The 26893-nt window shown below is 49.2% G+C and overlaps 2 protein-coding genes across 4 annotated transcripts in view; both read right to left on the bottom strand.

Annotated features, from left to right (window-relative positions):
• Positions 1–15541: 15541 nt before the first annotated feature.
• On the bottom strand, positions 15542–20953 carry C1H1orf216 (chromosome 1 C1orf216 homolog). Of its 2 annotated transcripts, none has more exons than XM_002811063.5 (2): positions 20378–20953; positions 15542–17998 (listed from the first exon to the last, which is right to left on the bottom strand). In XM_002811063.5, exon 2 carries the CDS (start codon positions 17991–17993, stop codon positions 17304–17306), a length of 690 nt encoding a protein of 229 aa, XP_002811109.3. In that variant the 5' UTR covers positions 17994–17998; positions 20378–20953; the 3' UTR covers positions 15542–17303. The 2 variants fall into 2 exon arrangements, with proteins under 2 accessions (XP_002811109.3, XP_054393804.1); XM_054537829.2 differs by lacking the exon at positions 20378–20953 and adding an exon at positions 18173–20334.
• A 132-nt stretch (positions 20954–21085) lies between these two features.
• CLSPN (claspin) overlaps positions 21086–26893 on the bottom strand; it is a 50697-nt gene continuing 44889 nt past the window's right edge. Inside the window, exon 25 of one of the 2 annotated variants that reach the window (XM_054537822.2) lies at positions 21086–21703. In XM_054537822.2, coding sequence (XP_054393797.1) covers positions 21644–21703 — 60 coding nt within the window. In that variant the 3' untranslated portion in view covers positions 21086–21643. Of the gene's footprint in view, positions 21704–22465; positions 22620–26893 lie in introns of those variants that run through there. The other variant, XM_054537823.1, reaches the window with a different exon arrangement.

The following is a 26893-nucleotide window of genomic DNA, read 5'->3' as shown; positions in this document are numbered from 1 at the left end:
CAGCCTGGGCGACAGAACAAGACTCCGTCTCAAAAAAAAAACACAAAAAGATTCAGTCTTTTCGATCAGGTTGCTATCCCAAGCCTCTCTTATGATCAGAGTAATTCCATAACCCTACTTCTCAAACTTGTAATTGGTGGCCTTATAACATAACATATAATACAATATAATTATGATATAATAAATAACATGCCTTAGTATTTCACTTCTTTTTGTTGCTAAATAATATTCTATTGTATGATTTATCACATTTTTAAATCCATTCATCATTTGAGGGACATTTGGGTCATTTCCATTTAGGCTATTATAAATAATTCTGCTATGGCATTGTGTACAAATTTTTGTGTGAATACTGTATATGTTTTTGATTCTTTGGGGTATATATGTACTTAGGAATGGAAATGCTCGGTTGTATGGTAACTCTATGTTTAAACACTTGAAGGATTGCCAGGTTATTTTCCAAAGCAGCTGCAGCATTTTACATTCCCACCGGCCAGTTATGAGAGCTCCAATTTCTCCACATCCTCACCAACACTTGTTATTATCTGTTCTTTTGATTATTAACATCCTTGTGGGTGCAAAGGAGTATTTCACTGTGGTTTGATTTGCATTTTCCTGATGGCTAATCATGTTCACCATTGTTCTTTTTTTTTTTTTTTTTTTTTGAGACAGAGTCTCACTCTCTCACCCAGGCTGGAGTGCAGTGGTGCAGTAACAGCTCACTGCAGACTCAAACTCCTGAGCTTGAGCAATCCTCTCACCTTAGCCTCCCAAAGTTAGGATTACAGGCATGAGCCACTGTGCCACTATTATTCATTTTTAACCCAAACCAGTTTTTTTTTAACAAAATAAGATTGAAATGTTCCCATATAAAAGTAATTATTGCATATTATTCTGTATTTGGGGGAAAAATCCAAAAGACTTAAAAAAAATTTAAGCCACACCCAAATAGCACCATCTAGAGCTAACTACTATAAACATTTCAGTGTATTTCCTTCTAATGTTTTTTTTTTTCCTATCCTTTCATGTGATATTTGCAATTTTGCTTCTGGCTTTTTCACTTCATATAATAAAATAGGAATTCCCCAACCTTTTCCTGAACATTACTGGATATAACAATTTCCTTAGCCATTCCCTTATGAATGGATGCTTGGTTATGTCCAGCTGTATTTAATATTGTGAATAATGCAGTAACATGGTGCTTTGATATTGCTCTTTAATGTCTGTGTTCCATTTGTCCAATAAGGCTCAGATCTTTGAAGAATCTGTCTTTTCTTCCCTTTCCATCCACCTACATCTTTCCAGGGTAGTGCTCAGTCCAGAGTAGACTCATTTAAGTCCTTATTATGGCCCTATTCTGAGCACTTGACACATAGCAAAGCATTTAATCCTCACAACTTCCCTGTGAGGTAGGTAATATTATTACCATCCCTTTTGTCCAAGGTCATTGGCTAGTAATGATGCAGAGGCAGAATTTGAATCCAGGTAGCCTGGATCCAGAGTCTGAACGCTGAACCATCAGTCATCTTGCTTTCCTGTCATGCTAGTGGTGGAGGGAATTAAAAATGAGACAGCCAGCCATCCCAGCTCTGTGGGTGGATTGGTCTCAAGTTCAAAATCTGTCCCCTAAGCTTCATCCTTCATTTGAAAATGGATAAGGGAAGTGATATGGTTTGGCTGTGTCCCCACCCAAATCTCATCTTGAATTCCCACGTGTTGTGAGAGGGACCCGGTAGGAGGTAATTGAATCATGGGGGCAGTTCTCTCCTGTGCTTTTCTCATGATAGTGAATAAGTCTCACAAGATCTGATGGTTTTATAAGGGGGAATCTCCCTGCACAAGCTCTCTTTTTGCCTGCTGCCATCCATGTAAGATGTGACTTGCTCCTCGCCTTCTGCCATGATTGTGAGGCATCCCCAGCCATGCAGAACTGTAAGTCCATTAAACCTCTTTCTTTTGTAAATTACCCAGTCTCCCGTATGTCTTTATCAGCAGTGCCAAAACAAACTAATACAGGAAGTGATAAAGTCAGAAAAGCTGGGGAGTACAGGGAAAGTGATTCAGCTTCAACCCACAAGATTGGAGCTTCCAACTGTCCCCAGCCTTGCACAGTCTTCTTTCCCCACACAGCACCAGAGAGTTCTTTCTCAAATGCAAATCTGATCCTGTCACTTTCCTGCAAGGCTCTCTGTCGCACTCAGGATAAAATCCCCAAACCCATAATTGGCATGCAAGGTCATCTCTCGCCCCGTCTCTCTACTCTTGGCCTGACTTCTCTCTGCCTCGGTTCTTTCAGGTCCTGCAAACCCCACCGCTCTGTTTCATCCCTGTACATGTTGTATCTTGGCCTGGAGAGCTTTTCCCTACCTCACCCCTGCTCACTGTCCTTTGGCCCTGCTCACTCTAAGTCTCTGTTTAAACACTCCTGTTTTCGGCCAGGCGTGGTGGCTCACGCTTGTAATCCCAGCACTTTGGGAGGCCAAGGCGGGCGGATCACAATGTCAGGAGATAGAGACCACGGTGAAACCCTGTCTCTACTAAAAATACAAAAAATTAGCCGGGCGTGGTGGCAGGCGCCTGTAGTCCCAGCTACTTGGAGAGTCTGAGTCAGGAGAATGGCGTGAACCCGGGAGGCGGAGCTTGCAGTGAGCCGAGATCGTGCCACTGCACTCCGGCCTGGGTGACAAAGTGAGACTCCATCTCAAAAAAACAAATAAACAAACAAACAAACAAAAAACAAAAAATACACTCCTGTCTTCTATCCACAAAGTCTTCTTCAAAGCCCTTAGTTGGATCGTGTTCCCTGGTTAAACACATACCTTTCTCTTGACATGAATTACATTTTGTAATTGCTTTTCTTTAAAAAAAAAAAAAAATTTATTATGGAAAAATTCAAACATAAGAGAAAAAAGAAGAGTATTCTAATCACCCAACTTCAACAATTATCAACCCACAGCCAATCTGGTTTCACCTAACCCCCCATCTACTTCCCTCCTCCTGTCTTATTTTTAAACAATAAAACAGATCGTTTTATTTAATCTGTAAATGTTTTATTTAGCAAGTTTCTCTAAAAGATAAGGACTTTTAAAATCATAGTTATAATATCATTATCACGCTTTTAAAAGGCCAATTATACTTTTTTCTTTTTCAACTTTTTATTTTGAAAAATTTAAAACTTACAGAAAAGTTGCAAACTATCTGAGACTAAGTCGCATATGTTATGATCTTTTATCCTTAAACATTTCCACATATATTTCCCCCAAACAAGGAAATTCTTTGATATTACCAAAATATAGTGATCACATTCAGGAAATTTAAGGTTGATACAATAAAATAACTACAACACAATCCATATTCAAATTTTGCCATATGTCCCAATGATGTCCTTTACAACAGGGGTCCCCAACACCTGGGCCATGGACTGTATAGGTTAGTGACCTGTTAGGAACCAAGCTGCACAGCAGCTCCGCCTCCTGTTAGATCAGCAGCAGCATTAGATTCTCATAAAGGCACGAACTCTATTGTGAACTGCGCATGTGAGGGATCTAGGTTGCGTGCTCCTTATGAGAAAGTAATGCCTGATCTTGAGGTAGAACAGTTCCTTCCAAAACCAAAAATTCCTCCCCCAGTCCGTTGAAAAACTGTCTTCTAAAAATACAGTCCCTGGTGCCAAAAAGGTTGGGAATCACAGTTTCACAGAAATTTTTTCTTTTTTTGAGACAGGGTCTCACTCTGTCACCCAGGCTGGAGTGCAGTGGTGTGATCATAGCTCACAGTAACCTCTACCTCCCAGGCTCAAGTGATCCTTCCAGCTCAGCCTTCTGGGTAGCTGGGACTACAGGCACATGCTACCACATCCAGCTAATTAAAAAATATATATATATATTTTTTGTAGATATAGAGTCTTTCTATGTTGCCAGGGCTGGTATCAAACTCCTGGGCTCAAACGATCATACTGCCTCGGTCTCCCAAAGTGCCGGGATTACAGGTATGAGCCACCGCGCCCAGCTCTTCGCAGAAATTTTTTTCCAATCCTCCAGTATCCAATCCAGAATCATGCATTGCATTTAGTTGTCCTGTCTCTCTCTCTCTCTTTTTGGAGACAGGATCTCGCTCTGTCACCTGGACTAAAGTGCTAGGCTTAAGTGATCCTCCACCTCAGCCTCCCAAGTAGCTGGGACTACAGGTGCAGGCACCTGACCTGGATAATTATTTTTATTTTTGCAGAGACAAGGTCTTGCCATGTTGCCCAGGCTGGTTTCGAACCCCTGGCTTCAAGTGATCCTCCTGCCTCGGCCTCTCGAAGTGCTGGGATTACAGGCGTGAGCCACCACACCCAGCCTCCTGTCTCTTTAGTGCCCTTTAATCTGGAACAGTTCATTCCTCTTTCGTGGCATTGATATTTCTGAAGAGCACCTGCCAGCTGTTTTGTAGGCCGACCCTGAATTTAGACTTGCCTGATGGTTTCCTCCTGGTTCCGCATTCCTCAGGTTCCACATCATGGGCAGGAGTGGTACCTAGGGGAGTCCTCAAGGCTGCATCAGGAGGCAGATGTCCATTGCTTCATCATGATGAAGCTGATTGCTTAAGGTGTCCTATAATTGCTTTTTAAATTTCAAATGATCTGGGGCTTTTTTTTCTGTTAGACTGTGAGCTTGATGAGGGCAGAAGTCATGTCTGTTATCTCCATCTTTGTATCCCTCAAGCATAGCAAATTTAAACTGGAAAATCGAACCTGCAAATGCATGTGCCGGCTAATGCCTCTCCCTTTATTCAGCCTCACAGCAGCCCCGGGAAGGACTAATTGAGATCTCAGATTGGGGAAAGGAGGCTCAGAAAGGGGCAGGCTCCTTAACAACGCTGTTTTCCCAAACTTTTCCTGCCTGGGCTGTTTCCTCCCTTCTAAGACTCTCTCTTTCGATGGCACCTGGGAAAAATCTCCTCGCCACCACCCCCTCCCCCCGACTTCCCCCTCCCCCCGAAGTAGTGGTTTCAAGGGAAACAGAAATTCCAGAAAGAAGGAAAGCAAAGCGCATTAGCTGTCCAGAGCCTAGGGGCTGGGGGAGAGGGGGGAGGCCCTATTTGCATTTTTCCCATTAACAAGCTGGAGTTGAGCTAGCTTGCCTGGGGAGATCATTTGAGAGGAAAATCTTTGCATATTTTATTTAAAAGCACGCTGCGTTAGGCGGGTAATAATGCAGAGTGTGGCGATTAGGTGAGGGCTGCAGGGGGCAGGGGTGGGGTCGTTTCCCTCCCTTACCTCTACTAACCCACCCTGGAAACTCCCCTCAATCCTGGAAACCAGCCTCCCTAAAGGAACAGCCCTTTGGCCTCAGAGGCAGGTTGAGACTCCAGCCTCTGTAATTCCACTCTTTCTTGCTAAGACAGCTAGAGAGATAGGAGGAACTGCCCTGGGCAGGAAGAAGGACAGAAGGGGGTGGGACAATAGAACAAGGACCAGTGTCCAAAGCTGGGACTCTAGCCTTGTGGTTCTAACTGGTGGGGGTGGCCATGTGGGGAAGTGTAGGGAGATACTACCCCTATAGGGGGCTTTTAAACATGTGAAAGAGATGTTTTGGTTTTCTCAATAATTGGGTAGGCAGTGCTATTATTAGTACTTCTTGTCTAGGGGACAGGGATGCTAATTGGGACCTTCCATTGCCCAGGACAGGCTCACTCAAAGAATTATCCAAATGTCAAAGGCACTCCCATTGGGCCAACCCTTCCTGTACAAGTGCAGGCATGCATACACACACACACACGCACACATGCACACACACACGTGCACACACACACACATGCACAAATCAGACTTTCCTTTAAGCCCTGCCGTTCTGTGTTACCACTGACTTAACAGAGTCCTGGATGGTCAAATAGTTGAATAAACAGGGTCCCTGCTTCATCACAAGCTGCTGAGTTTGTGCAATTCATTTATCCTCTCTGAGTCTCTATTTCCCAATTTATAAAATAGACATATCAGCTGAGTATGGCTGTAATCCCAGCACTTTGGGAGGCCCAGGCAGATGGATTGCTTGAGCCCAGGAGTTCAAGACCAGCCTGGGCAACATGGCAAAACCTCGTCTCTACAAAAAAATACAAAAATTAGCTGGGCATGTTGGGGCACTCCTGTGGTCCCAGCTACTCGGGAGGCTGAGGTGGGAGGATCACTTCAGCCCAAGAGATTGGTCCCAGGCTGAGGTGGGAGGATTGCTTGAGCCCAGAAGATTGAGTCTGCAGTGAGCTGTGATGGTGCCACTGCACTCCAGCCTAGGTGACAGAGTGAGACTCTGTCTCAAAAAATAAATAAATAAAAATAAAATGAAATAAAATAGACATGTCAATGCCTACCTCTCAGGATAGCCTCTAGAAAACAATGGGATAATAGAGGGAAAGGGGTTTACAAACCGTAAAACTAGAGCACACGGCCGGGCGCAGTGGCTCACGCCTGTAATCCCAGTATTTTGAGAACTGACGCAGGCAGATCGTTTGAGACCAGCCTGGCCAACATGGCGAAATCCCGTCTCTACTAAAAATATAAAAATTAGCAGGGTGTGGTGGTACGTGCCTGTAATCCCAGATACTCAGCAGGCTGAGGCAGGAGAATCGCTTGAACTCGGGAGGTGGAGGTTGCACTCCAGCCTGGGTGACAGAGCGAGACTCCATCCCCCCAAAAAAAACAAAAAACAAAACAAACAAACAAAAAACAAACAAACAAAAAAAACTAGTGCACACATAGGGGATGTTATTAGAATGGGGAGCAGAGCCTTAGGCTGCTGGTTTAGTAAGGGGCTCCTGAAGGTAGCTGTCCTTGTGAGAGGTTTATAAGGCCATGGTGACCCTAACCATTCCTGCCTCACTGGGTGAGGGGCTCATATTCACAAGGTCAGCTTCCACAGTTAATGCTGTTTGACCGTGGCTACACCTTCTACACTGAAAAATGGGGTTGCACCTACTTTATACCAAAAAACAGAAGTGAAATTAACTTGGAAAATGTTAAATATGATGAAGAGGCAAGGTACTAGAAAACTCCATAACGTAATTTGTCGTTTCCAGATGAACCCGAGAGTCTCCCATTCTCTTCCCGCTGCCTTGGCCTTCTGTTAGATGGTTACATATTCACTCTAACTTCTCCATCCCAAAATGCATATGTGCATGAGCCCACACACAGACACACAAGCTAGAAAGTCTCATTAGGAATTAGGGGAGTATCTTAGTGCCTCACGTGAAAGAAGTTTTATGGCGGCCGCGGTGGCTCACACCTGTAATCCCAGCATTTTAGGAGGCTGAGGAGGGCAGATCACTTGAGGCCAGGAGTTTGAGACCAGCCTGACCAACATGGCAAAACCCTGTCTCTACTAAAAAGACAAAAATTAGCCAAAAATTAGCCAGGCGTGGTGGCACGTGCCTGTAATCCCAACTACTCGAAAGGCTGAGGCACGAGAATCGCTTGAACTGGGGAGGCAGAGGTTGCAGTGAGCTGAGATCACGCCACTGCATACCAGCCTGGGCAACGAAGTGAGACTGTGTCTCAAAAAATAAATAAATAAATAAATAAAATTAATAAAATAAGTTTCATTATGGAGATCAACACAGGGATTGTACCTAAGGCATGCAGGGAGCGGGAGCATCGAGGAAGTCTATTCAGAAGGATCTGCTTCTATCTGGATGAGGATGGGGGTAGGAATAAATTCAGGTTAGGGTGGTTTGTGAGTCCTGGAAAGCTGTATGAGGATTTCACACACCCCAGGCACAGGAAGCAGAATAGGTAGCAGCTGCTAGCTATTCTGGGGAATGTGGAAACAGAGAGTAGTGTGTCTGCCCAGAAATGGAACTCACCTAAAGCAACTTCAGTTTACTCACCTGTAAAATAGGACAATGGAGAAACCGCCTCATGGGAAGTTTGCGAGGGTGGAACAGGAAGGCTCTGACACATGCTGTCAATTTTTGTCTTACCCTGTATCCCTTAGCTGCCCCTGTCTCCACCTCATTCCCATCCGCTTCTCCATTCTCAGTTCCCATTCCCCATCACATCTTCCTCCCATCCTGTCCTAGAGTGTTCTAGGAATGCTCACAATGGCTTTTGGGAAATAAAAGAGGGAATCTAGAGGCAGGACTTCCTGTGGAAAATATTGCCAATTTTGTTAACATAAGCAACTTTTACTTTCTTTTAAATTATTAATAATCACAATAATAAAGATTACCATTTCAGTGGCCTCCATCAAAATTAGTTTCAAAAGAGCACAACAGGGCCAGGTGCAGTGACTCACTCCTGTAATCCCAGCAGTTTGGGACGCCAAGGTAGTAGGATCCCTTGAGGCCAGGAGTTCAAGACCAGACTAGGCAACAAAGCAAGACTCTCATCTCTACAAACAAACAAACAAACAAACAAACAAAATTAGCCGGGTGTGTGGCACCTGCCTGTAGTCCCATCTACCCAGGACCCAGGAGGCTGAGGCAGGAGGATCACCTGAGCCCAGGAGTTCCAGGAGTTCAAGGTTGCAGTGAGCCATGATTGCACCACTGCACTCCAGCCTGGGCAACAGTGAGACCCCCTTTTTTTTGAGAAGGAGTCTTACTCTGTCACCCAGGCTGGAGTGCAATGGCACAATCTTGGCTCACTGCAACCTCCACCTCCCAGGTTCAAGCGATTCTCCTACCTCGGCCTCCTGAGTAGCTGGGATTACAGGTGCATGCCACCACGCCTGGCAATTTTTGTATTTTTAGTACAGATGGGGTTTCACCATGTTGGCCAGGCTGGTCTCGAACTCCTGACCTCAGGTGATCTGCCCACCTCGGCCTCCCAAAGTGCTAGAATTACAGATGTGAGCCACTATGCCTGGTCTGAAACCCTGTCTTAAAACAAACAAACAAACGAAATCCAAAAGAGCACACTGTTTAGAAAACAAATGGTCAATTATCGAAATAAAAATATTTGCTCCTAGAGTGAAAAAAAATCAAGAAAAAAGTAACAAAAAACAACACATTTGGTAGTAAAATATTTTGCAATTTACAAAGCAATTTCGAGAGCATAATTTATTTAATACTCACATTGCTTCTGTAAAGTAGATGATACTTGTTTTCATTACCCCCTTCTTTCTTGTGTGTGCGTGCGCATGCCAGAGTCTCGCTCTGTCGCCCAGGCAGGAGTGCAGTGGCACAAACCTGGCTCTCTGTAACAACCATCTCCCGGGTTCAAGCGATTCTCTTTCCTCAGCCTCCCAAGTAGCTGGGATTACAGGCCTGCACCACCACGCCCGGCTAATTTTTGTATTTTTAGTAGACACGGGGTTTCGCCATGTTGGTCAGACTGGTCCCGAACCCCTGAGCTCAAGTGATCCGCCTGCCTCAGCCTCCCAAAGTGCTGGGATTACAGGCATAAACGACCGCGCCCCGCCACAAAGGCTCTTAAGGAAGGTCTTTGTGGATTTGTGAAACATCAGACCCTGGGGAAGACTGGGCCAGCGGGGATGCAGGAAGCAGCCAGCAAAGCCCTTGCAAGCCAAGTTGAGCAACTTAAGCCCCTGGAGAGCCTTGGAAAGATCTTAAATTGGAGGAGGGATGGGGCCATATTTGCCTTTCAGAAGCCCACTCTAGAATACTGTGTCCCGTGGATGGGAGGGGGTCAGACAGGAACCGTTCCACGTGTCCAGATGAGATTTGGCGCTGGCCTGAGCCAAGAGGGCATGGACAGGAGAGGGGCTGGGAGGCAGATGGGACAGAGCTTAGCACCTGACTGGCACGGAGTGAGGTGGGAGGGCCTGAGGCTCGCCTCACTTCAGGTGATGAGCAGACTGAGCAGGTTGTGGCTGGGAAGAAGACGAGCTCGGCTTCCAACGTGGGAAGCCTGAGGTGCTTGCGGGTGACGTGGGTGGAGCTGTCCGGTGGGCGGGAGGATGTGCTGCAGGTGGGGCGGAAGGCAAAGTCCCTGCTGGAGACGGAGGTTTGGGAGCCCTGAGAGTGAGTGAGAACTGAGGCTTCGGGGTGGAGGAGATCTCAGGAGTGTGGAGGGAAGCGGTCCCAAGACAGCCCAGGGAGACATCAAGGTCTAGGGAGCGGTCCTCACCCTGAGAGCTGTCACTAAATGTTGGGGGCCGGTGCTAACTCGCACCACTCAAGAACACACCCACAAACCCAGTCCCATCACCAGGTTCCCACCCCAACCCCCGACCCGCTGCAGCCCTCTCCTTCGCGGTGCCACCCCGCCCTGCAGACCCGGGTTAATCCTCCCCTCCTTGCTTTGTGCGCCCTCGCGCCGGAGGCCAAAGCCCTGGGCGGCGCGGGCGCTCCCGGCAGCTGAGGTGGGGGAGCGGAGGCCGCGGGGGAGGAGACACAAAAGGGGGAGGGGCCCGGGCTGCAGCTGCCCCGTACCCGCGGGGACAAAGGGCCTGCTGGCGGTCCGGCCCCAACCGTTTTCATGCTTGTTGGGATTAAGGGCAGTAAAGGGCGCTCGGGACTGTGCGGATCAACAGTCTGTGCGGGGCGGCGCGTGGGGCGGGCTTGGCCCCGCCCGCCCCTGCTTTGTGCGCAGCCCCCGGCCCGCGCCACTCTAGGCGCCGCGGGGCTCCGGGGAGGCCGCCCCTTTGTCTGCGCCTTTCGGGAACGAGCCCCGCCCGGGGAGCGCCGAGCACCAGCTGAGCGCAGCGCTCCCGCCTGCTACCTCTTTCCCGGCTCGGAGGCCTGGAGCCCCCTCCTGGGGCGAGGTCGCGGCCCCCCGCCACGCCCGAGCCCCTCGGACGACTCCCATCCCGCAGCCCGAGCCCCCTTTCATTCACGGTGAGGAGGCCCTCGGGGAACCCAGCCCTCCCCCGGCAGCGACATCTAAGACCTTAGTAGGATGCACGCACCCCTCCTTTCTCCAACGCCACCCTCTCCCCCTCCCGCCAGTCTCCTCTCGAAGAATCTCTTCTCAAATCTATGGGTGATAAATGAGAATGGAGCGATTAGGGGATCGACTGGTTCAGAGCCTACGGGTTGGGGGCAGGAGTAGGGCTGGGAGGAGGGGGTATCTGGGCAAGGATAAGGTTGGGCTGGAGAAGCTTACAGGGCTGGAGTGGAGATGCAGCCGCATTTCTGGCAGTCTGGTGCCAGGGCTGGGGTGCGGAAACCTCCCCAGGCTGGGTCCTGTCATTTCTGCCAGGGGTGGGGAGGAGGAGGGAGTATGTATGTGGCTGTGTGTCCCGGAGTGTGCATTTGTGAGTGTGAACGAACCATGGTGCATGTGTATGTGTGTGAACGGGTGTGGGGGCTGGTGCCTGAGCGTCTGCAGGTGCCTGGTGGGCGTGAGCACGTATACCAGTGTGGATTTGAGGTCTGGCTCAGATCCCAGAACATCACCATCTCAGGCTCCTCTTCTCACCACCTGCATCCTTTAATTCCTGGGCCTGGGATTCCAGGCCCTTTAGCAATGATTTTTGCGTGGAGCATCTCCTACCTCTGAGGGCCTTCTTGTCCTCTCCTAGTCAGATAAAAACAATTAACATTTGTAGACTACTTCCTGTGAGCCAGGCAGGCTCAGGTCTAAGCCCTTAACATCTGTTAACTTATTTAACTCTCAAGTAACCCTTTAAGAGAAGTACTCCCATTGTTCCCATTCTACAGTTGAGAAAAGTGAGGCACAACTAATTAAGTGGAGGATCCAAGACACCTGGGTCCACTCTGCACTAGAAATCACTGTTGTCTGTTGCCTCCACTTCTAACGGGTCTCCAGGCTCCTCTTCCTCCAGGAAGCCTTCCTTGACCAGGCCCTTACAGATCTCACCTCTCTCCTATTCCTGTCACCTGTTCATGCTGAGAGTAGGAGCAAACCTACCTACACAGGGTTTCCGGTGAGGCTTGAAGGCTAAGAGGCAGGTAGACAGGTCACAGGCTGCCATCAGGCGGCATTCAGTCTCCTTAGAGATAGCCATTATACAGAGCCCTAACAAGCCAGATCCCCCACCGGGGAGCCCGCCTATGATATTCTGAAGCCTTCTTCTGCAGTCTTCTAATGCTTTACCCTCTTAACTCAGTTCCCAGTTCATTTCCTGCCTCCCTGCACTCAGGCTTTAACGCCATCTACTCTGACCATACTTGATGGGGCTGACCTAGTTGGTGTCCCTGGAGAGCAAGCAAGTTCTCAGTGGACCCAGCCTCACAGGCCTCTCTGCTAATCCCTTCCATGCTTTCCATCCTGTACCTGCAGCCTACTCAGCTTCTGCTGTGTGCCCTGCCTGTGTTGGTCTCTGGGTCTCTGCTCCAATCTCATCCCTATGTCTCCTACTAAGCAAGATGACTCATGTCACACCCAAAACCTAGGTTAGACTTCCTTGGAGTTTTATTCTGGTGAGAGAGGTCAAGGGGTGGAGGTAGCTGACTGGCCAAACTCCTGCCAAGTGCATGAACCTTTCCTACTCCCGTCACTGTCCCAGGGACTAAGGAATTCCTACCCCAATGACTTTTTTTTTTTTTTTTTTTTTTTGAGACAGGGTCTGGCTCTGTCGCCCAGGCTGGAGTGTAGTGGTGTGATCTTGGCTCACTGCAACCTCCGCCTCCTGGGTTTGAGCAATTCTCGTGCCTCAGCTTCCCGAGTAGCTGGGATTACAGGTATGCACCACCACGCCCGGCTAATTTTTTTGTATTTTTGGTAAAGATGGGGTTTCACCATGTTGGCCAGGCTGGTCTCTAACTCCTGGCCTCAAGTGATCCGCCCCAACCGTTTTCATGCTTGTTGGGATTAAGGGCAGTAAAGGGCGCTCGGGACTGTGCGGATCAACAGTCTGTGCGGGGCGGCGCGTGGGGCGGGCTTGGCCCCGCCCGCCCCTGCTTTGTGCGCAGCCCCCGGCCCGCGCCACTCTAGGCGCCGCGGGGCTCCGGGGAGGCCGCCCCTTTGTCTGCGCCTTTCGGGAACGAGCCCGGGGAGCGCGGCTCTATTCTTGCCAGGGCCAGGCGCGGTGGCTCATGCCTGTAATCCCAGCACTTTGGGAGGCCGTGGCGGGTGGATCATTTGAGGTCAGGAGTTCGAGACCAGCTTGGCCAACATGGTGAGACCCTGTCTCTATGAAAAATACAAAAATTAGCTGGGCATGGTGGAACATGCCTGTAATCCCAGCTACTCGGGAGGCTGAGGCAGGAGAATTGCTTGAATCTGGGAGGTGGATGTTGCAGTGAGCCGAGATCGTGCCGCTGCACTCCAGCCTGGGTGACAGAGCAAGACAGTCTCAAAAAAAAAAGTTTTTTTAGATTCAAATTTCATAAGAAAAAATGTTTTTCTATGAAAAAGCTGTATGTACCAAAAAAAGTACGATTTATAATAATCACAACTGATTAATGTAATTTACTATGTGTCAGGTACAGTTCTAAGTCTTCTATATATTACATATTTATTTAATCCTTGCAGCAACCCTGCGAAGTAGTTATTACTGTTGTCCCCCTTTTAAGATGAGGAAACTAAAGCACAGAAAGATGACTTGCCCAAGGTCACAGAAACATAAAACAATGGGGACAAGGTCCAAATCCAGGGTGTCTGGCTTCAGGGTCTCTGTCCTTCACCAGGGGCTGTGCTCAAAAGAGCCCTCACACATTTAGAAAAGGGGCTCCTGGCAGGCCACGGTGGCTCATGTCCGTAATCCCAGCACTTTGGGAGGCTGAGGTGGGCTGATTGCCTGAGCTCAGGAGTTTGAGACCAGCCTGGGCAACATGGCAAAAACCCATCTCTACTAAAAATACAAAAAATTAGCCAAGTGTGGTGGCATGTGCCTGTAGTCCCAGCTGTTTGGGAGGCTGAGGCAGGAGAATCGCTTGAACCCAGGAGGTGGAGGTTGCAGTGAGCCGAGATCACACCACTGCACTCCAGCCTGGGCAACAGAGTGAGACTGTCTCCAAAAAAAAAAAAAAAAAAAAAAAAAAGGCTTCTTATAAAAATTCACCCTCTTATGCTCTGAAGGTTTGACAGACGTCTTATTGTCAGAAATCTCCATTCAAATTTAGCCTTAGCCCTTTGCCAAAACATCTCTTAGTAAGTGGAATTTGCAAAAATTGGTTCAATACTATTTCCGTTTAAGTATCAAGTGTGGAGATGAAAAGAATTATTAACTGTTTCAGTGAGAAGTATACTTTGTGAGGTTTAAAATAAATATGTTGCCGGGCGCGGTGGCTCCCAGCACTTTGGGAGGCTGAGGCGGGCGGATCACGAGGTCAGGAGATTGAGACCACAGCAAAACCCCGTCTCTACTAAAAATACAAAAAATTAGCTGGGCACAGTGGCGGGTGCCTGTAGTCCCAGCTACTTGTGAGGCTGAGGCAGGAGAATGGTGTGAACCCGGAAGGCGGAGCTTGCAGTGAGCCGAGATCGCGCCACTGCACTCCAGACTGGGCGACACAGCGAGACTCCGTCTCAAAAAAATAATAATAAAATAAAATAAAATAAAATAAAATAAAATAAAATAAAAATGTTGGCCAGGCGCAGTGGCTCACACCTGTAATCCCAGCACTTTGGGAGTCTCAGGTGGGATGATGGCTTGAAGCCAGGAGTTTGAGACCAGCCTGGGCAATATAGCAAGAAGCCATCACTACAAAAAAACTTAAGAATTAGCTGGGTGTGGTGGTGCGTGCCTGTAGTCCCAGCTACTCAGAGGCTAAGGTGGGAGGATCACTTGAGCCCAGAAGTTCAAGGGTACAGTGAGCTACGATTGCACCACTACGCTCTAGCTTGGGCATATCTTGGAGACGCTGTCTCCAAAAATAAAGAATCAAATCAAATAAAAATACAGTATTTCAGATTTGTGAATTTTGGTATCCCTGGGGATCCTGGAACCAATCCCCTCAGATAACAAAGGATGACTGTATATTATAACTACATGTGTGTCAAAACCATCTAAGGACCTGAACTCATAGTCATAGTCAGAGCGCCCTTCAGGGAAGTGATGACACCAGGGTACAGTTTTTTGTTTTATTTGGTTTTTTGAGATGGAGTTTCCCTCTTGTTGCCCAGACTGGAATGCAGTGGCACGATCTCTGCCCACTGCAACCTCTGCCTCCCGGGTTCAAGCGACTCTCCTGCCTCAGCCTACTGAGTAGCTGGGATTACAGGCACCCGTCCCTACATCTGGCTAATTTTTGTATTTTTCGTAGAGACGGGCACCATGTTGGCCAGGCTGGTCTTGAACTCCTGACCTCAGGTGATCCACCCATCTCAGCCTCCCAAAGTGCTGGGATTACAGGCGTGAGCCACCGTGCCCTGCCCAGGGTACAGTTGAGTATGTGCGAGTGTGTATGGTATGTGTCCCTCGAAATTCATTTAGGCCCAAAGGTGACACAGGACAAGGACAATCCCATATGGGGCTCTCAGGGTAGAAGTCAAGTCTCCCCTGTCACACTGGGAGGCCCCTGAGAGAATGCTCCACTCCATTGGGTTGCCAGACACAGCAGTCTAAATTCTTCAGTGTCTTTCCCCAAAACCACCTCCCTAGCTCCTAGTCCACGACCCTACTCAAAAGGGGAGCTCAGATGGTATGAAAAAGAGGCCACCAGACAACAGGTAGAAGAAAAACACATACTCAAGAAATGTAATTCTCTGCCCCAGTTTATTCATCTTGGGTTGGTCCAGAGGCCGGGTTTACACACTCAATATGCAAGAGCTACAGACAAAAAGTCTTCAGGGCCCACCCCTCACCCCCACTCCCTGGATCTTTCACCCATCCACCTGTCAGGGATGAAACTCTTTAGAGATAGACAGGAAGAGCCCCCCACTTTGCCAATAGGGAGACTGAGGGCCAGAGGCTGCATCAGTGACTTCCATGCCACTGTTCACCAACCAGTGTCCCCTCTTCACACCACTGTTTACCCACCAGGATCTTGCATTCTCTTGGCTCCCAGGAACAAAGCAGAGAGCTAAGCTACCTTAGTCGTTGGTTCTCTCCAAGACTCACCTACTCTGTAACTCACGGAGCCTGCCAATCCCTGTTTGAAGGGCCATGCAGTGAAAGAAGGGGTTAAAATTCAGCATCCTAAGCATTTTCAGAGGCTTAGGCTGACACTATCCCCTTCCCATCCCAGAAAGCCAACCTCTGGCTCCTCCTGACAGTCCGACTTCAGAGAAATGAACCAAACCAATTCAACATCCAATGCTGCTAAAGCCAGATAGGCACAGCAAGGTAGAGGCAGAGACAGGGAAGCAATATTTTCCTCATCAGCCTTGGAACATCTTGTCTGATACTTGCAAGCTTATAAACATATATTGCTTTTCATCAGAAGCTTAAATGAACAGGGTTTGCAACAGCTCCTTTTCCAATGGGGAGATGGTTTGTTTGGGAACTGGTATTTTAGAATTCCCATTCTCCTATTCTTCACAGGGTTCCACTGTTATCATCTCTCCTGTCCCCATCTCCCATGTGCCCAAAGGCAGAGTTCAAGAGGGACAGTCCCCTATGTCCTCTGTCCCCACCCCCACCATCATCTTCATCACTACTCCCGGTTCCCCTTCCTGATACCAGTTCTCCACCCACTGCCAAAATTGCAGCCAAAATTCCATGGCAGTCCAGAGCAGCCACTAAACCTCCTACAAGCAAAGCCAACATCAGGGACAATAGCCTCAGCTAAGCAAGTCTGGGTTAAGTGAGGGAAAGGGAAAGGAGAGATGGCCTGGGAAATCCCAGGAGAATAGGTCAGCCACAACCCTCAGATAAATGACAGCATGCTAGCCCTCTGTCTCCAGGGAACAGTGGGACCCAGTGGAGAAGAAAGGCTGGGGTAAGCCATGAGGAACACAAGGTGTGGGTGGACACCCCACAGTGCAGCTGGATATATATTTGCACATACCTGCTCATGAGTCTGCCTGCAAACACACATGCTCCTAACATACACCTCCCATGCCTGCGGCCAAACATGTGCACCCCTGCACACACAAGGGCTCCCTCACATACACCTAACACAAACCTGCACACTCAAACTCACTCATAGACACACACATCTTCTGCATATACATCCTCACTCATGCGCATATACACACACTGCTGGGTACCTGTCTACACATGCACACACAGAGTTCCTCATTCTTACATACTACACATACACACATATGTTCACTCTTACATGCTCACATATAGGTCTGCAGATAAATTAGCTGTGTGTACACATGTGCACACAGCACACTTAAGCTCATTTATACATGCGTCTTCACACATGCCTACACACACCAGCCTACATGTTAGCACATACACACTCATGCCTACCTGCAATCATGCCAGCAAATTATGTACTTACTAGTGCACCTCACACATGCCTGCAAATATATACATATACCCTTGCACACTTGTGGAGGCACACCCTTAGCCCTGGTCCTGGGGCCTGGATGGTGCTGCCCTCTGCTGGAGACAGCGAATAAGCTCCTTCCGGTTGTCTAGGATGGTGTCGAAGCTCTCCTGCAGTCGGGCCTGCTGGTCAATCAACTGATGCTGCAGGCCCCGGATCCACTGGAGCAGTGCCAGGCGACGGTACATCACCAAGTGCACGTGGTGCTTTTCCTTCTCCTGCTCTTTGTAGCGCTCCTGGGCTTGTAAGTGCTGCACAGCCTGGGCCACTGAGGGCAGAAGGGGATCGGGAGGGCCAGGGCCTCTCGGGGTCCCACAGGCAGGCTCAGGACTGCTGCTACGGCTATCGATGCTCAGGGAACTGCTGGCATAGCCATTGTCCTCCAGAGGGGAGCAGACTGTGCCAGCACCACCCATCTTCTCAGGCTCAGCCCCGGGAATCTCTGCCCCCTCTGGGGGGCTGCGCACCCCTTCCTCAGGGGATCCAGGGGACTGGAAGGCTTGGTTGCCAGAGGGTGACTCAGAGGAGCTCCTCCTCAGGATAGGTTCCACTCTGCCTGGCATCCCATGCCAATTCTCATTAGCATCCTTGGCACTTGCCATGAAGTTGGAGTTGCTGTCTGGTTGGAGCTCGTGCTGACATACTCCAGGAGGCGGGTCCCCCAGGAATTGGCCCCCCTCAGCTAGCCCTGGCTGGATGGCGAACATCTAGTCTGTAAAGGGAAAGCAGGAGACCGAGTCACAGTAGGACAGGGTGGGGTGCCTGAAGTCAGGGCAACTTAGCTGCAGGGACAAGGCTGCAAGCAAGAGCCTGGCCACTCCCTGTCAAGCCCTTTCTCTTGACTCTGGTAACACTTCCCTTCATGGTTTTCGTCCTCCCTATCTACCTGTTCATTCTCAGTCTCCTGCAGAGGGTTCTTCCTCAGTCCTCAGAGCCAGGCTGTCTTCTGATTTTGTGCATTTCTCTCCAGAGGACCTCATTCTTTGCTGTAGCTTCAAGGACCATCATATGCTGGTGACTCTCAGATCTGTCTTCAGCCCAGATCTAACTCCTACCAACCCTGCAACCAACCATAGGCTCCTCAAATTCTACATAACCAGTCCAGGCATGGTGGCTCATACCTGTAATCCCAGCACTTTGGGAGGCCAAGGCAGGCAGATCACCTGAGGTCAGGAGTTCGAGACTAGACTGGCCAACATGGTGAAACCCCATCTCTACCAAAAATACAAAAATTAGCCAGGCGTGGTGACAGGCACCTGTAATCCCAGCTATTTGGGAGGCTGAGGCAGGGGAATCACTTGAACCCAGGAAGCAGAGGTTGCAGTGAGCTGAGATTGCGCCACTGCACTCCAGTCTGGGTGACAGAGTGAGACATCATCCCCCTCCACCACCGCCCCCCGCCAAAATTCTACATAACCAAACAAGCTCTCCTTCAGTATCCTCAGCAAGATGGCTCCGTCCTCCATCCAGAAGGCTGGGAGCATCCTGGGCTCCTCACTATCCTTCCTTCTCCCATCTCATTGATAACCACATTCTGACCATTCTTCCTCTTCCAGGCCATTTCTGACCTGGATTATTGCCTCGGCCTTTTCACTGATCTCTCTGCCTCCAGTTAAAAATGTAAATTTCACTTGTCACCACTCCGAATGCCCTCCCTGAATTCCTGCTAAACCTCTACCTGGCCTACAACGCTCTGTTTCATCTGGCCCCTGCTCACCCCTCCATACCTGCCTCTTGCCACTCTGCCCCTCCCATCATAGCGAACTGCCCAGAGATCTCAAAACACACCATTGTTCTTCTTACGGTATTCCTTTGGCCTACAATATCCTTCCTCTCCCCTCCCCTCAAAGCTCCTCCCTTCTCCACCCGGCAAATTCCTTTTTGTACTTCAAAATCAGCTGTAATATCCCCATGTCTCCATGTCCCCATGTCTCTGAAGCCATCTTGATACTGCCCCAATCAATATTACATAAACAAGCACGGTTAGTTATGCCTTCCTCTGGGTCCCCACTGCCCTGGGTACACACTGTCTTATCCAACTTTGCGTCTCTCCCTGGCATACATGGTCGACAATCAGTGAATGTCTATTCAACTGGCATTTTTGGTTTGTGGTAATGATCTTGTAATAGCAGTTTGTAATCTGGCTTGGACCTCCTGTATATATCCTCCATCGTATTCCCCAGAGTCAGCCAGCATACAGCCCTGAACCAGGCTGTCTGTGCATACAGGTACTTGCTAAGTGAGTGAATGGGAGAAGAGACTGCAGTGAATTTCCATGCTCAGGAATCTACTCTCGACTCCCCAGGACTGGAAGAGCTGGGCTCTGGAAGAGCTGGGTTTGGATCCCTTTCCTACCCTAGCCAGGGAGCCCCGCCTTCCCCAGTGACAAGCTTTTCTTCTGAGCCTGCCCCCTTCCCTCCCAACGCCTCTGGAACATGGCCACTATCTTGTGTCCCTGTCCCTAGCTTGCTCCATCCTGAGGCCCTGGAGGGAGGGCATACCACACCACACCACTCTTCTCTCCTCCATAACCTGCTTCTAACCAAAATTAGGGTTTGAATTGACAAAGGGATTCTACTGACCAAACAGCACTGGGATTAGAACAATTGAAGAGCATGAAGAGGAAGGATACTGTAAGTGGAGCCGACACTGGAAGGCGCTCCATAGGTGGCATGGACCCTCCCCACCCCCAGCAATGGGCAGAAGTCCTGGGGAGAAGGGTGTAGGAACAGTTCCTTTCTAATCGCCCTCTAAGCAAGGATTGCGAGAAGGTGCCTAGAGATCTCCCCTCGCCCCAATTTTTTATTTTTCCTATACTTGGATGGGGCGTGAAGGAAGCTGGGATGGGGTAGGGGTGGCGCTAGGGATCACAGGGTTCTCAGAGATAGTAAAATCGGAACCCCGACACCCCAGGACTAGGTCTCCGCCCAAACAAGAGGCAGCCTCCTTTTCTGGCCTTGCGGGAGTGGGGTACCACCCCAGGAGACAGAGACCATCCTTCCCTAGTCTCCTCGAAGGAGGCCGCTGTGACTCCCCGCTTCCCGCGGCTGGGCCCCAAGCCCCCCGCCTTGGGCCCCAGACTCGGACTCACGGCCTAGAGGCGCCCGCTCCGGCGCGTCTGGCTCTGGCTCCACCCGGCCCCGGTGGTGTCTAGTCCCTGGGCTGGGGGTTCCTCGGCCTGGGCGTCTCCGCGGTCCAGGCGTGGGTGCAGGGCTCCCGGGCAGCGCGCCCAGCCCCAGGCCCGGACTGCGGAGTCAGGCGGCGTCTGCGCGGCTGGGCGGAGCGGCCGGTCCCACGTGGGCCGGTTCGGTTTTCCGCGGAGCAGCGCGCCAGGCCCCTGCGCCGGAACCGCTTCGCCCCCGCGCGGGGCCGCGTTGACCCAGGCCTTCCAGGTCCGGTGCTCTCTCCTATTGGCATTCGCTGGGCCCTTCCCATCAGTTGGCCTCGCTGCAGACACCGTGCCATTTTCAAGTAAAATCTGATTAGTCACCACCTTCCGGCTTTAAGCTCCTCAATGGCTTCCCCACCGCCGGGACAACCCCTAAGGCGGCAGCCGCGGGGCTCTGTGCGTCCTGCCCTCCGTCTGCCTCTCTGGCTTCGTCCTCTACCCTCCCTCTCCGCAGCTACCCTCCCGCACGCCCCTTTCCGCCACGCGGCTTTGGCACGCACTGTTCCCTCGGTCTAGCATTCTCTTCCCCCTCTCGACTTCTATTTCAGATCTCTTCTCGGAGAGATCTCTGACTCCCTAGATCACATTCGTTCCCCCCTTTATGTCAGAGGACGTTCCTTTTCTTCATAGCATTTATCACAATTTGGAATTATATATTCCTTTTTGTGCTTACTTGACCAAAGTCACTGAGGCCGGGTGCGGTGGCTCACACCTGTAACCCCAGCACTTTGGGAGGCCGAGGCGGGCGGATAACCTGAGGTCAGGAGTTCGAGACCAGCCTGGCCAACATGGTGAAACTCCATCTCTACTAAAAATGCAAAAATTAGCCGGGCGTGGTGGCGGGCACTTGTAATCCCAGCTACTCGGGAGGCTGAGGCAGGAGAATCGCTTGAACCTGGGAGGTGGAGGTTGCAGTGAGCGAAGACTGCACCGCTGCACTCCAGTCTGGGCAACAGAGTGGGACTCCGTCTCAAAAAAAAAAGAGAGAGAAAGAAGAAGATCCAAGCCTGGGACAGGGCTCAGAGCTGATGTCCTGTACCTGGGACGGGGGCTCTCCGCAGGACACAGAGCCCACCCGTGATGCCTGTGCAGTGGGCACCAGTGCTTTAGCCCAGCTGAGGAGGAACAACGTGATAAAAAAAGGGTCCTGAGTTCCAAACTCCAGTGGATTCTTCTCAGAGCTCCACTCTACTGAAGCTTGATCCCCCTCACTCTTTTGCATCCTGGGGAAATGTGAAGTTGAGGACCCTGTTTGGAATAAAACAGAACAGTTCAGTAATTGCTGACCCTAATATATAAGGTGCCCTCTTCCAGTTTCAATTTGATTCCAAGTCACCATTCTGCAACCTAGAGACTAATTGGCAAATTAAATCACACCAAGAAATCCTATATGCAAAAACAGGGAAAATGGAAAAGAAATTTTTATGATTATGATGACTATTTTAAGAGGGAAAAGGAAATAAGAAGGAGAAGGCAGAAGTAATTCAAACTTTGCACACTCCTCCAGCTAAGAAAATACAGGTGGAGACGTCAGCCCCATTTCTACATCAGATCCTGTGTCCTAAGTCTTCTCCCTTCCCTTATCCACTTCAGGTTCCCCCGGCCTTCAGCCTGGGGTGACCCAAATCCTCACTTTTTTTTTTTTTTTTTTGAGATGGAGTCTCACTCTGTCGCCTAGGCTGGAGTGCAGTGGCGCAATCTCGGCTCACCGCAACCTCCATCTCCCAGGTTCAAGCGATTCTCCTGCCTCAGCCTCCTGAGTAGCTGGGATTACAGGTGCACGCATCATGTCAGCTAATTTTTGTATTTTTAGTAGAGATGGGGTTTCACCATGTTGGTCAGATTGGTCTTGATCTCCTGACCTCGTGATCCACCCACCTCGGCCTCCCAAAGTGCTGGGATTACAGGTGTGAGCCACCATGCCTGGCCCAAATCCTCACTCTTAAAGGCTCTCAGCTTTGATGATCTAGGGTTACACAGTTCTGCCCAGACCACAGAGCCATAAAGTCATCAATTGTTTGTTCTGCCCAGAATAGCCTTTCTCCGCCCCTCTTTGGACTCTGTCTCTCCCAGCTTAACCATGTGGGTCAAATGAAAGCCTGAAGAATCCAGGGATAGACGCTCCACTCCAGGTGAGCCAGTCAGAGTCCTTCTCTGGGATCTTCTGAAACGAAATTAAAGGAAGATGAGGCAGGGAAGAAACAGAGATGAGAGACAGAAGTTCTGATAATGTTGCAGACCCTGTTTCCTGCATCTAAATTTATAGTTTTGTATGCCTTATTTTGCCAAGCCTAACTTGAGTGGAATTTCTTTCACCGACAATCGAAAGAATGCTGATTAATACAATAGCACAAGGTGGTGACCTCAGGGTCTCTGGGTTCCACTCACGCACCTCTCAACCCTTATTAGGTAGCAGTAACTCTCTTTCTCCTTGATAGCCATGATCAGTCCAGTCTACACTGTGACCACCCCCTTCTCCTATTCTTCTAGTGCTACCAGGAGCCGAAATCCCAGGGAATCATCTTTGTGTTTCTTGGTTAGAAACATTCCTCCCATGATGCTATCACCATCTTTTTTTTTTTTTTTCCCAAGACAGAGTTTCACTCTGTCACCCAAGCTGGAGTGCAGCGGCGCGATCTCAGCTCACTGCAGCCTCCGCTCCCAGGTTCAAGCCATTCTCCTGCCTCAGCCTCCCGAGTAGCTGGGGTTACAGACGCGTGCCACCACACCCAGCTAATTTTTGTATTTTTAGTAGAGACAGGGTTTCACCATGTTGGTCAGGCTGATTTCGAATTACTGACCTCAAATGATCCGCCCGCCTTGACCTCACAAAGTGCTGGGATTACAGGTGTGAGCCACCGTGCCCGGCCGATGCTATCACCTTCTGACCTGCAATACCCAGAATCTCAGAGACAGGAAGAAAACTCTTAGTCCTTAGGTAAATCATATAAGGTGCCACAACCACTGCTACCTCTTCTTCCTATGCATTCTGGCCACAAGGACAAAGCATTATATACATTGATTTAAAGCCTATATTGGGCCTGGTGTGGTGGCTCACACCTGTAATCCCAGCACTTTGGGAGGCCGAGGCAGGCGGATCACTTGAGGCTGGGAATTCGAGACCAGCTTGGCCAACATTATGAAACCCCATTTCTACTAAAAATACAAAAATTAGGCAGGCATGGTGGTGCGCGTCTGTAATCCCAGCTATTCAGGAGGCTGAAGCAGGAGAATCGCTTGAACCCAAGAGGCGGAGGTTGCAGTGAGCCAAGATCGCGCCACTGCACTCCAGCCTGGGCGATAGAGTAAGACCCTGTCTCAAAAAAATAAAAATAAAAATAAAAATAAAATAAATAAAGCCTATATCATCCTCTGCAGGGCAGCACACCAGCCTGGAATAGCTGAGTCATCAATTCCATTGTTCTTAAAAGCTAGTTATTCCTTTTTTTTTTTTTGAGATGGAGTCTCTCTCTGTCACCCAGGCTAGAGTGCAGTGGCATAGTCTTGGCTCACTGCAACCTCCGCCTGCTGGGTTCAAGCAATTCTCCTGCCTCAGCCTCCTGAATAGCTGGGATTACAGGTGCCCACCACCTGGTGAATGTTTGTATTTTTAGTAGAGACAGGGTTTCATCATGTTGGCCAGGCTAGTCTCAAACACCTGACGTCAGGTGATCTGCCTGCCTTGGCCTCCCAAAGTGCTGGGATTATAGGTGTGAGCCACCACACCTGGCCTAAAGCTAGTTATTCCTAAATAATACAATACCTGCTAAGTCAAGTGAATTCATTTGAAGGAAATCAGATTGTAGCCTCTCTCTCTTTTTTTTTTTTTTTTTTTTTTTCCTGAGACGGAGTCTTACTCTGTTGCCCAGGCTGGAGTACAGTGGTGCAATCTCCATTCATTGCAATGTCCACCTCCCAGGATCAAACGATTCTCATGCCTCAGCCTCCTGAGTAGCTGAGACTACAGGCGTGTGCCACTGCACCCGGCTAATTTTTGTATTTCTAATAGAGACAGGGTTTCACTATGTTGCCCAGGCTGATCTCAAATTCCTGGCCTCAAGTGATCTATCCACCTCGGCCTCCCAAAGTGTTGGGATTACAGGCGTGCGCCACCGCACCCAGCCTGCAGCCTGTTTTGTTAATCAAGAGCAGTGTTGTATGGAATACTCTAGCACTGTATAATTAATACAGTCAGTGCTCACACAGCAGTCCTGGTCACTCCATAATTTTCAGAGCTCAAAGCCTGAAGAAAAAAAAGCTCCAAATGCAGGGATGTCCATGTCCACAGGAAGACAAAAAAGCAGCTATAGAGATGCCTGTTATTCATTCGTCAGAGGATTTTCCAGTGAGGACACCAGAGAATAATTCACCCCCAAGTGAAAGGGTATCTGTGGCTGGGTTCACCTACCCACATATATGCCAGGGACTTAAGTGGCAGGGACACAGAAATCTCCAGAGATGGCCAGTATCAGCCTGAACAGGGCTTTGCAAAAGGCCATGCCATCAAGACCCAGTGATGGACAGTGGGTAAGCCTCTTGGCAAACAGACAGATGTCAGAGCCAAGAGAGGCTAGCAGTGAGTAGCCAGATCCAGGTCCCAGGGCCTGGGGTGTCAGGCAAAGAGACCAGAGAAGACGAGAGGAATTTCTCATCCAGGAAATAGGATAGGCCTAAGGGTTATTCATAGGTGGATAATTTCTCAATGTCAGTATTCTCAGGAAGAAAGGGGTGGGTAAGATCAAGGTGTTTCAGCTTCAGAGACCTTGTCCCTTCCCACCCATTCATTTACATGTATCATACAGTTACAGAGTGCTTACTTTGTGCCAGGTACTGTGTTGGGAATTCAGAGCAGAATCAGAACTGGTCGTGGTCTTGGGGAGCTCCTTGTTTAGAAAGGGAAACAGAAGGTCTGGTGTGTTGGCTCATGCCTGTAATTCCAGCACTTTGGGAGGCCGAAGCAGACAGATCACTTGAGGCTAAGAGTTTGAGACCAGCCTGATCAACATGGTGAAACCCCGTCTCTACTAAAAATACAAAAATTAGCTGGGCATGGTGGCACACGCCTGTAATCCCAGCTACTTGGGAGGCTGAGGCACGAGAACTGCTTGAACTTGGGAGGCAGAGGTTGCAGTGAGCCAAGATCACACCACTGCACTCTAGCCTGGGTGACAGAGCCAGACCCTGTCTCAAAAAAAAAAAAAAAAAGGAATAGACAGAAGAATGGGCTATAACAATGTAATGGGCCCTGCAACAGAGCCAGGAGGCAAAAGTAGTAAGCCCAAAAAAGGGTAAGGAAAGGCTTCACAGAGGTGACTTTTTTTTTTTTTTTAAAGAGATGGGAGTCTTGCTATGTTACCCAGGCTGGTCTTGAATTCCTGACCTGAAGTGATCCTCCCACCTTGGCCTCCCAACATTCTGGGATTACAGGTATTAGCCACTAAACCCAGCTAGCACAAAGGTGATATTTGAGCCAGGCCTTGAGGGATGAATAAGAGCTCACCAAGAGAAAGCAACAGAAGGCATAGGAGACTGCATTTTCAGAGTGAGTTCAGGAAACACCCCATAGGCCATTGTGGCTGGAGCTCGGTAGGAAATGGAGGTAAGGTGAAGCTAGAAGCTCGGTGGGAAATGGAGGTAAGGTGAGGCTAGAAGATAAAGTTGGCCCAGTTGTGAAAGTTCTTGACACCATCCCAGGGAGCTTGGGCTCCATCCTGGGGGCAGCAGGGAAATAACTGAGGAAGCCCTTAGAGTTTCCATATCAGAACAAAGCACAATCCTGGATTACAAACTACGTTGCTAACCTGCTTTCTTCTCTCTTCCTGAGGTCACATCATCTGTCAACTTCCCCACATGGCTTTGGGAACTTAGGCAAATCAAATCATTTTAACCTTTTTGGGCTAAATAAAATAATATGCCTTAAAAATTGTTCAATAACATAGTGGTGAACATTGTTACTTGGGCTCCCAACACCAGGCACAACCCCAGAGGACCTTTGACATGCCAAAGAGCCTTTAAGGCAGATTAGAACGAACATTATTTCCCAGAATTGGTTCATCTTGGGAAAGGAAGGCCTAGGAAGCTGGTGACCTACTTGTTTTGTTCATCCATTTCTCTACTGCTTCTTAAAGGTAAAGTGCCTCTTTAGTCTGTCAAGAAATTACTATGTGTTTACCTTAGGTAAAATATGCCCATTCCCCTATCTTCCATTTTGGCTGTTTTCCCAGCTGTAAAATGACAAGGTGGTACATTCAATTAGAAGTTTTAAAGCATTTTTAGAGCCTTGAAGTCATTTCTTTTTCCTCAACAAAATCTTTCCAGTATATCCAGTTTGAGATCTGTCTTCCCCTAAACCCTCCACCTAAGGGCTCCGAGGGAACTTCAGAGAAGCTTTTAAAGTTCAGCAGGGCACAGCTGCAAATCCACTGCACCAGATGAACC

The sequence above is a fragment of the Pongo abelii genome, chromosome 1, assembly GCF_028885655.2.
Source record: "Pongo abelii isolate AG06213 chromosome 1, NHGRI_mPonAbe1-v2.0_pri, whole genome shotgun sequence".
In the NCBI taxonomy this organism is placed as follows: Eukaryota; Metazoa; Chordata; class Mammalia; order Primates; family Hominidae; genus Pongo; species Pongo abelii.
This window is presented reverse-complemented; position numbering and strand designations above follow the sequence as displayed.